This window comes from Condylura cristata, unplaced genomic scaffold, assembly GCF_000260355.1.
Source record: "Condylura cristata isolate star-nosed mole 26May11 unplaced genomic scaffold, ConCri1.0 scaffold00004, whole genome shotgun sequence".
NCBI classification, from domain to species: Eukaryota; Metazoa; Chordata; class Mammalia; order Eulipotyphla; family Talpidae; genus Condylura; species Condylura cristata.
The window spans coordinates 8,471,759-8,483,916 of NW_004567105.1; the positions used below are offsets into that span (position 1 = coordinate 8,471,759).

At 48.2% G+C, this 12,158-nt stretch overlaps 1 protein-coding gene across 1 annotated transcript in view; it reads right to left on the reverse strand.

The window, feature by feature from the left end:
* Positions 1-12,158, reverse strand: part of RFX4 (regulatory factor X, 4 (influences HLA class II expression)) — a 116,030-nt gene that overhangs the window by 70,517 nt on the left and 33,355 nt on the right. Inside the window, exon 3 of the mRNA XM_004675723.1 lies at positions 10,682-10,742. Within this exon, the coding sequence (XP_004675780.1) occupies positions 10,682-10,742 (61 nt within the window). The remainder of the gene's footprint in view (positions 1-10,681; positions 10,743-12,158) is intronic.

Consider the following 12,158-nt stretch of genomic DNA (forward strand, 5'->3'; position numbering starts at 1 on the left):
AGGCTGTGGACCCCACGTGTGCTTGGGTGGTCCTTTCTAATAGGTGTTGAAATGTTGGAGCATCTTGGCAAACACGAGCAGTACAGTGGTGAAGCTGGGGGAGACAAATGCCCACGGGGAGGTGAGACAGAGGGACACTCACTATCAGCTGACCCAGGGAGGTTTTACCACCGCAGGAGGGACAGAACCTCTTCTTTTGGCTCACCTTCTCCTCTGCTGCTGTAGAGTCCTTAAATTCTATGCTGCTTAGGGGTTCAGAGTAGGGGCATTAGGCTGGAATTCCAATCCAAGCCTGTTACGTGCGGGTTTGGTAACCTCAGGTCTCAGTTTCTGTTAGGAGGCGGTGCCCATCACCTCCTGAGGATGTTTGGGGACACGTGGGATAGCAGACCTCATCATCCATCTCCCTCCACAAACATTTTTTGGGCTCTGGCCTATTTGTCTGGAACCTATGCTAGATATTGGGCATGTAAAGGAAACTAGACACGAATGCCATTTTCCCTCTTTTTTTTTTTAAAAGGATTTATTTATTTATGCATACAAGAACTGGGGTACAGGCCAGAGGTGTGGGGGGTGAAAGGCTTCACCAGAGACAGAGTGGGAATACCAGAACAGAGGCATCTCTTTTGCCACCAACTCACTGGGGGCACATAAATATTTGGGGACACATAACTATTTGGGGACTTCTCTTTGGGCCTGATGCCTTCAGAGCTCCAGTTCAATAAATCGCCCCCAGGAAATAGTTCTCCTTTGATCACCAATTGGATTTTAGGAAACAGCATTTAAAACCCACTTGGAGGGATCAAGAAACTGGCATAACCCTTGTCTCCCAAACACTTTTCGGGGAGAGGGGTTAAAATTAAGGCACAATTCTAAAGCAATGAAATAAATGTCCTCAAGTGGCTTCTAACGTTCTCCGAGGGCACTTGCCAAAGAAGTGGCCTAGCGATGTCGTAACTGAAGTGGAATGAGGACACGGCCTCCCGAAGTGGCCACTTGAAAGGGCAGCACTCCCTTGACTCACTCCGACATGGTGAAAGGAGATCAGCTCAGCCGTTTCGTATCCAAACCCCACGGATGAATACAACCCTAGGGAGGCTCAGATAAATGAAGAAGCCGGTGCTGAGCAGTTCCAGGTCATCACACCCACTCGCCCTCTTCTGGGAAGCGGGATACTGAGTAACCCCTGAAAATTTTTAGAAGTGTTCCAAGAAACCGTTGATGCATCCTTTCCAGGCAACCTAATTCCTTGAGGCTGGGACAGTGCCTGATTCAGTTGTACGTCCTGGAAGTCCAGCATTTTCCTTGGCATACAATAGGTGCTCAGTGTATCAATACACAACTGAGACATATATTCATTCAATGAATATGTATCTCTTATCACTCCCCATGGGGACTCCACAGTGAGCAAGATGGTCCTTGTTTGCATGTAAAGAACAGATTAATGATGAACAGGTGCATGAAGACATGGGGGTCTTTAATTCAACCAATATTTATCGGGTGACAGTGTTCTAGACATTACAGCGACAGCAGAGAACAAAACAACAGCCCTGTCTTGAAGCAGTTTACTTGGGTGTGTGTCCACCCTGGACATTGTAAATGGGGACTGCAAATGCGTTTCCCTGGAGGAAAATGATTTCACATAGAGATGAGGATTTTTAGACTGCCTAGAGCTTCAGGTTTGCTATGACTGAGAATAGGTTACTCCTTGCTTAGTCCAGACCCTAAATGCCATTCTCAGTACTATTTCTCTATAGATGTGAGTTCAGGGGTTCCCCAAACCAGCTTATGCTCAGACCGGTGGGACCATGTATCTGAAGAAGACACCTTTCACATCTTTGGTTGGCCTAAAGAGCGTTGGCCCAACTTTTAAAATTCAGAACATTTCTCTGAAGAATCTAGCCTCTGACTTCTTTCGAAAAGGCTGTGATGTGGCAACCCTGGGCTCTTATTCCCACATGGCAGCGACGGGTCAGAATGAAATGTGCCCTCAGCTTGGCCAGAGTCCTCACTCCTCCCGGTTCCTCATCTACTCTCTACTCCCTGCCTGGCTCTTATGTTGACACAGGACACGCTCTGTGTCCTAGTTTACTTTTGCAATCGATTTGGGAAGAATAACACAGAGAAACAAGATTGGAAAGCATCACAAGCTCCTGGCCACCGACGAGGAAGCAGAGACTAGAGTGTAAACAAGAGGAGAGAGTTAAGGTTTCCTGGACAAATGAGGACTGGAACTCTGCAGCCACAACAGTCAGGGCATGCTGAGCTCTCCCTGGGTCTCCATTACCTCCTTCATTCCAGCCTCGCAATACCCACAGGAGGTAGGTTTTGCATCCATGCTTCAGGTGAGGAGGCGGGAGCTCCGAGAACGGAATCCATGTGTCCACGGCCATGTGGACAGTGAGTGGGAGGTGGAAGGGGCATGGGCAAGGAGGACAGCAACGCTGGATGACAAATGTGTCTGTGCTCTGAACGACAGAGATGCTGCCTGCGTGGACACAGATGCTCGTGGACACGTATGCAAGAAGAACAAGGGGGTGGGGTGTGGAGAACCACTAAATGCCAGGCAGGGGAGTATCGCCTGGCCTAAGAGTTTAGCAACCCCTGAGTTCAAGTGTTACTACAAAGATGTTATTTCCCGAAGGACATGGAGCAGTATCATAGAAGCACTGGAGAAATAAAGACGCAGAGGCAGAAAAACCCATGTTTCCGGGAGGCTGCGGGAATAGCAACAGTAACATCATCTTTTAAAGGACTGTGGGAATGGCGTGCTCCAATTTGCCCTTGGAAGGGTCCCTCCGGCCCCTCTGTGGCTGGTGGACATGGCAGACGAGTGAGGCTGGCACAGTGTGACTGACCAGCGGTGTTTTCTGAGTGAATGGCTGCATGAAGGTCCGTGAGGGCAGGGAAAACATTTGTCCGGTGTGAAAAGAGTAGGCGCCACCAAGGCGAGTTCTCAGGCTCCTCAGAGCCCCCGGGGGGCTCCATTCCCTGCTATTAAGAAATGTAGGAGAGGCAATTTCTGGGGGCAAATGCCATGGAGTTGAAAGGCACAGGGTCCCGGGTAACCCCCTGCCTCCTCCTCGTTAGTTACATTGCCTAAGCGCTCCTTCTCTTGTGCCTCAGTTTATTTCTGTTGTTCTTATGGCTTGTTTGCTCATTAAATCTGGCCAAGAGGTGGGGATTAAAATATAAGATCAAGGTTAAATTACATCCCATTAAGTGAACCCATAGCAGCAACAAACCGAGTCAGATGGGGAAAGTCGCTGTTCACATAAGCTGCGCTAATTAAGCAGTCACCTGCCAAAGGCCAGACCCCCCTAAATAACCACATTTCTACCCACGTTTGTTCCCCTTACCAGAGCGGTATCGAGGTGTCTTATGAAGGCGAAGTATTTTAATAAGCTCTAACAAATAGACGTAATTGGTGTTAAGGGCAACTCTACTGCCTGATGAGTTTCTACAGGAATAGCATGGTGACACCTTTCCCCAAACCCCATGCAGAACCGAGAGGGCCCGCGTGTGCTCGAGTTGCTAATTGGAACGCCCGCTTCCTTGAGCAAGGCAAGACAGGGAGAAAGGCAGTTAATTATTTCTCTCCATATCTGATGAAATTTCCCCTTTCCTCCTCACTTTTAGAGGACATCATTAGCCTGACAGGGTGAACAATTCCCTATTAGACCTGGGGTTTTAATGATCACACACAAAAAAATCCCCCATTTCTCCCATTTTCTGATTTTCTATTTAACAACTTGATCATATTTGAATTGAACCTATCCTATTATGGAGAGATAATGGACTCCATCTACGAGCCAACATGAGTCATTATCTGCAGTATAGATTTTTTTTAAAGACCACCTCACGAGGTCTCAGCATGTGGCACCTTAGGGCACACGGAGGAAGCTTTGTATTAGCACCTCACAATACAGAGCAAACGTCTCAGCACCCAGCGTAATTGTTCCCTCTGTTCTCGTTTTAAATGTGTTTTCTTCTACGTACACATGGGCTTTTCGCTCAAAGTCTCCACTTCTCCAGTCCTTGGAGACATGTCCAGAACACAACTTTTTTTTCCTTCTATTTACCAAAAGACAACAGGATTTTTTAAAATTGCTGAACAGAGTAAGTAGCTGAACACAGAAGTTTTCTCAGATCGCGCCAGGACGATGCGAGGTGGTAGTACAACACGGGGAACTTACGAAGTAGCCAAAGCCAGACAGTGCTCTAGAACTCCCCATGGCTCCCTCGGCCTCTCAAAGAAGGCCAAATTCCTTCTCTTGCCCACCAAAGCCTCAACCACCGGACCTCTGGCGAAGCGCCTGCACGCCCCTAGCATGGTCCTCTGTCCGGCCACCTGAGCAGGAACCATTCCTCAAATGCACCCAGCCAAGTCCCCCCCTAAACTTGCTCTCAGCCTTCCTCAGTGGGCAGTGAGTCCTCAGCCCAAATCGCTCTTCCCTGAACCTATGCCTATGCTTCATTCCCCACCTGCACCCCACCCCGCACCCCCTACCCAGCCCAATCTGCTCATCAACACGCAACCATTCCTTCCCTGTTTCATGCACGTGCTAACACGCAAAGAAGGAGTGGTTTGCACACCCACCGCTCAGGGCCAGCTGCCGGAGAACGCTTGACCAAGGAGGGAGCATCTGCCTCGGCAGTTCTCAGGCTCCGGGCAGCTATTGCCGAAACAGCCCTGGTTGCATCTGATTTTATTTCCCTTCCACTGAGTTATTACATAGGAGCTCCCGGTGGAGGGACTGCCCTGCCTTGGGGGTTCTGGGGCTACTGAATCTGAATCCTGCCACTTCCCGCCCTGCAGTCTCGGGGTATTGCCTGAACTCTGCGGCTCGCCTTCCTTCGTCTGTAACATGAAGGCAGCGACCCAGTGCCACCTCCCCAGGGTGCCGAGAGGCCCCCACAGGAGCCCACACACCGCCCTCCGCCCTCTAGCTGGCACTTGGGGAACAGTCCCTGCAACGTAGCTGTCAGTACGGTTCTGTTACTGGAAAAACTCAGGTAACGTTTTATGACTTGGGTTGGAAGTCCTTTTACGGTAAGGACCAAAGCAAAGTCCTATTCACGTCAACACATTCCCTCGCTCTGTGTCCCTAGCAGACTCGGGAGGCTGCAGAAGGTAGGAGATTGAAAGGGGAGAAGGGAGGGAGGGAGACAGGTGGGCTTTTGCACAGATCAGAAAACTGGTTTCCGAACCAAAAGGCAACCTGACGAATGGGAGGAAAATATCAGCAAATCACACGCAGGGGAGGGTCCCTATCCGGAATGTAGGAGGAGCTCACACAGCCCTGCCCGGCGGCAGTCACAGCACGGGGTCCACCTGCTTGCTTTCAGGACACTGTGGCTTTCAGAGCTGGGCATGCCCAGCCTCCCTTTCTGGAGACTTTCAGGTGGTCTAACTCACGTCAGGAAAACAACATCATATCACTGTAAAATAAAACCTCAGGTCCTCCCTGGTGGAGCACCGGGTTAGGAGCGGCACTGCAAGCTGGCTGCAACCGTTTCAGTGCGAGTTCGATGCCCCGCCCCGGAGGTGACCACATGGCGCGCAGACCTCTCCTGACCCGCCCGCTGCTCCCCTCAGCAGTGTGCTTCATCAATCTGCCTGTTCTGCTCCCCACTGTTTCTGGTGAATCCTCTCACTGCCCCTGCACTTCTGGCCTGTACCCCAGTTCTGTATGCACAAATAATAAATCTTAAAAAAAGACTCAAATTGGAAGTGGGGGGCAAAACTTCGGGGAGGGTGTTGTGTCCAGTGAGGCAGGCCCAGGAGCCAGGATGTGGTCTACAACGTGACCATACAGTTCTGTGAAGCAGTACCAAGCCCTGTGCGTTATCTCTGCTCTCCAACACCATTGTAAAACGAAACACTAAATTTCTTTGGCTGCTTCTGAAGTATTAAAGTATGGAAAACCTATCAACCCCCGAAAGCCTTGTGCCCCTCAAAAAAGTGACACTTTGGTCTTTATCTCCTTCCTCCGGGGAAGGGCCTCCCGCCTGTGTAAACTGCAGAAGGGAAGCAGGCGTCCTCCACCCTGCCGAGGGCGGAGTGACAGGGTGACAGGGGAGGTGTGTGGGAGGCGGGGCTGGGAGGGGCATGTGCCGGTGGCCAGCGGGCAGGACCGGGGCAGGACGGAGGGGCAGGGGCCGGCTGCCTGCCTGAGAAACCCTCAGCGTGAATAGGGGTCATTGTGCTGCCAGGATTCCAGTGGCGAGCCGGCCCCGGGGGGTGGGCTTTGCTAACCTCGTGACCGCGGATGCTGGCGAGTGTTCGGCAGAAGGCGTTTGACAATATTTGCCTGTTTTCAGCTGCGAGCTGCTTTCAGTCACGTGGCCCCGATTATTTTGGGCTGCTTGGCTGCTGTATTATGTGTTCTTAGAGCAGGATGGTCTCTAGGGCCATGGGGAGGGGGCTCACGACCAGGAGAGGGGACGGTGGAGAAGCAACCATGCCCCGCGCAGGCACAGGGCGTCCCAGGAGCAAGCTGGACGCTCTTCTGGGGCCAGCAGCTGCCTCGGGTGGGGTGGGAGGGTGGGGTGGGAGGCCTGCTCCCGGGCCTGCGGCCTCTTGGGGGGCTGAGGTGAGTGCCTCACAGGGTTGTGAAGCTCAGCTCCTGTTTTTTGTTTTTTCTTTTTTAAAGCAATTTGTACTGCGGGTGAAGATGTAGAATGGCCAAGCCCTTTGAGTGAGCCATTTTGCAGTCCAGGAACTTTTTCTGGGTACAAAGAGAAACGCTCCCGCAGCCTTGCTGGTGACCACTGGAGAATAGGGTTTTGGGGTCCCTATTGGCAATGGCGGGTCTGAATGATGGACACGACCTGAATGTTGGAATCCCCAGTAGCAGTTCAAAACTGAGGGCGTTCTCTCTGACCTAACCTGGGCATAGTGTCAGAACACTCATCTGGGGAAGAAAGCAAGGTTAGGTCAAGGTAGTATGACATGAAATATGCTTTCTGTGATGTCTGCATTCGTATAACGGAGAAAATCCTAAATAAAAATTCATTCCAGAAGTTCGTATCCATGCATGTGCCTGTAAGTGCACAGGCAAAGGGCAGAAAATACACACACACACACACACACACTCACTCACACACACTCACACTCACTCACACTCACTGGCACCTGGGTTACTCTGGAGACAAACGGAGGAATTTAAATGAAAGCTGTACTTCTTAATCATGTTTTCACTTTTAAGCAGGGAAGTATATTCCTTGTGTCAATAAAATAAAAATGCATCCATTAAAATTTATAACTTGCCTTTCCCTAAAAAGCTACGAAAGAAAAAGAAGAAAATGAGACACAGGAAGAAGATTCCAAAGCAGATGGGCATCAGTTTCCACTCTGAGCTTCCTAGCGGCCAGAGCAAAAAGAGACACAGTGTAAGGCATGTTACCTTTCTTGGTAAAATGAAAGGTGTATCCAGTTTGAGGGACAAAGTTTTTATACTGAAATGATAGTCTAAAGAATTTTTCCTATAGAATTTATACGGGGGTGGGGGGGTCACATCTTCGCCACCATAAGTTGGACAGGACTGTTTGGACGCAAGTCGAGAGCAATGTCCTCATTTTCTGCCCTATTGACAGATCCCTCCCTGCCCTCCTCCTTCCCTCCTCTGTGTGGTGGTCTCCTTGCTCACTGTGCTTCAGCCACAAACACAGGACACTTTCTGTGGCTCATAAGCAAGCTCGACTTGCTGTCCGGCTGCCCTCACCCCTCAGGCCGTGGTGGGTGTTGGGTGCAGAGGTCCGCCCTGTAGGGCTCAGGCCTCCGTCCTCCTCCAGGCTGGGAGGTAAGTCCTAAGGCTGAGTCTTCCAGGGGGATTTGTCCTCAGCACAACATGAAGGGGCCTGCCGGGTCCTAAGTTACAACCTCTGGGGGCAGCCTACATAATGATGGGCAAAGTGGGGAGACAAAGCCTCTGTCACCCAGTGGGATTTCAGAGCTCCCTGGGCCCCTGGAGGCCTGCACAGCAGCCTCCCAGCAGCCCTACTCCAGCGTCTGTGTGGTCCCTTGGTTGCAAGTCAGCCACGGCCGGGAGAGTCTGACCTTCGAAGGCACAGCCTTGGAAAAGCTGTTCCCCTGCCTGGGAGGTCCTCCAGGCCCTGCTTTCGACTGTGTCCTGGTGGCAGTGAGGACTTCCTGTCATATGAATGTCCTCTTAAACGTCACCTTTTCAGGGATGTTCCCCTCACCACTCAAATTAGCCGCTGAGGCGCCATCACATCGGCCGAGTGTGAGTCCTCAGCATAGACTGGAACTCTATCATCTAATCCTGTGCACTTATCATTAATATTATCATTTGAAAAAATTATTACTCCCACGCAGTCTCCACTCCTGGTCTATCTTATCCACAGCTGCACTTCTAAGACTTAGAACAGGGCCTGACAAATAGTAGGTCCCAGTCAACATTTCTTGAAATATTTGATGACCAAAAGTCTACTTAAGAAGATAACATAAAAGGTATTGATGTTCGAACAACCTGATGCCTTTTGATCATCATAATCTACAAATCCTGACTTAGCCATAAAAGCAGACCTAACTATAGCCATGTGACTCTCTAGGTTGAAAAACAAATGTCTAATACAGAATTAGGCAGAAGTAGGATGAGAACGGTGCACGTGTCAGGAAGGATGGGGTCTCCTTACGAGACCCAGGAGGAAGGGGTGTGCTGAGCGATCAGTGGCTACTAAGTCTCACTAAGCGTAGGCCCCACACCAGACTCTGCCTAAGCCCTTCATTCTCCCTAGTGCATACCTTTCCAGGGCTGCCACACACTCTGCCCTTGGTGGGTAGCCCATGGCACCTGGAGGCCAAAGAGCTCGCCCGAGCTTCCACAGGAAGCAGGGCTGGAAGATAAGTGCTGACAGTCTGGCCTGGCTGCTGCCAGCGAGTAGACAAGAAAAGCAGACACAAGCAAGATGATTTTCACTTCATCCCCTTCACAGTTTTTGTTCTGAAAGGTAGAACATTCTCAGGTCACTTAAGCAAGGGTCTGGGAATTCCTTGCATTTCTAGAAGCTCCTGTTCCCAAAGCCCTTTACATTGATGCCTAGTTCTATGTCCTGGCACTATGGGAATGTGGGTGGCCATAATTCTGGGGTGAGGTAATACTGGGGGGTAGTGGGCAAAGGGATATTTGACCAGAGAAGCAGAGTAGAATCTTAAATAAAGCAAAAAGTGGCAGAAGCAATGGGAAAAAGAATACAGCAACAAAATGATGGAAACAAGCCAAAAAGCTGGAAATGGAACTCTTGGGAACAAACTTGGCTACCCTTGTAGCAAAACAAGCTGACTGTTGAGACTCCTGTAAGTGAAGATTGAGTTACATTCCTGAAAACTTCCCCTATGTTGTTTTCCTTTCACCTGTGCGTGGATTAGACCAGAGAATCTAATACGATTTGTGCTTCAGTGCCTATCTGCTTCCTGTGCTAATCTGTTGTTCTCCTTTCTTCCTGACTTTTCTCTTCATTTCTTCCAAAGCATGGCAAAAAAGTTAAAAAGACCCAGCCAGGGCCGTCCCTGGTGGCACAACAGGTTAAAGCACCATATTATGAAGCTCTCTAATGCCACTGCAGCACGAGTTCGATCCCCTGCCAGGGAGCTGATCCACATGGCGTGGCAGACCTCTCCTGACCCGCCCGCTGCTCCCCTCAGCAGTGTACTTCGTCAACCTGCCTGTTCTGCTCCCCACTCTGTCTCTGGTGAGTCCTCTCACCGACCACACCTCTGGCCTGTACCCCAATTCTGTATGCACAAATAAATAAATTAAAAAAAAAAAAAAAAGACCCAGTGAGGTCCCTGAGTCATGACTGGGTATATGTTCAGGCATGAATTCTTAAGCTTTATGTTTCTTCGTCTGGAGACTGGGCACAATCCCAGCCAGCTTCACAGAACTCAGAACTGCATCAAGCATTTTTCAAGCCTCTGTGCTGGCACCTGCCCCTTGTCCTCTTTGTTACTTCACTTCTTCAGGTTTGCTGGGCTGCCATACTAGGGGAGTAATAGCCCCTAGTTCACAAGATCTTCTGAGCGCTGAATCTCAATCAGGCATGGAGGGGCTGGTGTTCAAAACCACAACACAATTTCTAAGTAAAACTCTCAGAGGAGAATTTACCTGTAAACATGAGTGCAATGACTTGACCATCATCAAATAACATGTGACCTCCAGGAATTCCAACTATTAGAGAGAAAGTCGTTCTAGTAGATACTTCCTAGTATATTTAAAATATCTAATAGGTATTTTAAAATGTTAAAATAATCGCAGTATAGTTGCAATTAATTATGAACTCATTAAGGGCTCATTGAGAGGGGTGAGCAGGAATTTCTATAATCTGCACAATACTATTAATGGTAGTAATCGGTTCTACTAGAATTAATTAAAATCGTCCATGTGGATTCTGGTCTTTGCCAGTGTTTGAATGAATGGGGGGGTTGGGGAGGGGAAAAAAATCTATCCCCAAATAGTATCAACATGAAAATTGAAACCCTCAAGTTAGATTTAAGCTGAGCACAGTTTTGCAATACAGGTATATTCACTAGTGGTAGCTGCACATTCGATGAATTGCATGTGGGTTCTTAGTTACCCAGACAATATCCACAGCGAGTGACAGCCTCGCCCATGGACTGGAAGGCAGGGTCATAAGAGCGCCAGTCGAGAGAACTCACCATTGCAGCGTAGCGGGGGTGGAGTGAGGCTTGGAGGCTCTGTTATTTTCTTTCTCCTCATCTGGTAAAGGAAAGAAAAGGGAACTAGCTTCAGTAGGGAAAAGTCAAAGGTCAGCTCTCCCAAGTCCCAAAGGACCATGCTTCCTCCAGAGAGGATGCTGGGAAGCAAGTGTGCTTGGCTTTCCAGCAAGTTAGACTCACCATGTTTCAGGAGGGAAAAATGGGGAAGTGAATTTTACAGAAAATGCTTCCCTCCCTTTGCAGGTTTACTAGACATAATGAGTTCACGTTTGAACGTTTTATCTTCATCACTGGATCATAGACTACATTCACCCAACTGAAGCCAGATATTTGACTCAACCCTTTGAACCTAGGGGCATATTGACCTCACTTGCTCCTTGTAACCCCAACAGAAAAGACACTTAGTGCAGGGTGGGAGAGGTAAGTGTCCAGGAGAATCAGGCTAGCAGCACAATAGAGCAGGGGTTGGCACACTTGTTTCTACAAAGGGTCAGAGCTTAAGTGTTTTGGGGCTTTTGAGCCAAGAGGCAAAACCAAGAATATTATGTAACACTTATATAACAAGAGAAACTAAATCTCCATAAAACTTCTATTGAACAAAATTCAAAATATAATAATAGCAATTGTGTACAATTTTTGGAATACAGGCATACGAACTGAAATTAGTTAGGGGTAGTAGGGGCTATTTCTTTTTTATATACAATATACTTTTCATCAAACTTTGTACATGACTTTATAAACTTCCAGGTGTCTGTGTTGAGAATCAACATGTGTCTATACTATATTAAGGTCCAATCTAACCTATTCCTAATTGAGGTTCAAAGTCCATGTTCCCTATCATCAAATAGATTACAAATATTCATCTATGAAAACCATTCTTAGCTTACAGCCCTGCCAAAATAGCCATGAGGCCAGATTTGGCCTGTGGCAACCCCCGCAATACAGCAATTTTAACAACAGATCAATCCTTCCATACCTACAATTTGCTCACAATTTGAACATGGATCAACTGAAAAAGTACATGTAATGATTTCATCCAATTGTTATATATAGAAATAGCGAATATAAAATAAAGTTTCTTTATCTACAAAACTTGGCCGAAGTGGGGAAAATAATAATCTCAGAAGAAAACTAATAATGTAAGCCACAGAATTAATTAAAATAAACTTGTGCTGTAAATGTATATGGAAACTAATTTGTACCCAGTAAAATAAGAAAAACAAAAATAAAAATGGAAGAAACTGAAATACACTGTATTGAAATCTTTTTATAAATTAATAAAATATTTCCTTGATATTCCATGTGAATGGAACCCCAGTTAGGGAGAGCACCATGTGTTCAGGGAGGGTGGTTCCTCTCAAATCGTCGTGACCCATCTAACTCCATCAGTGCACTCTGATGTCCTCTGGCCTATTAAATTTAAAGAGAAGCCCTTTGGCGGCTCCTGGAATAAAGA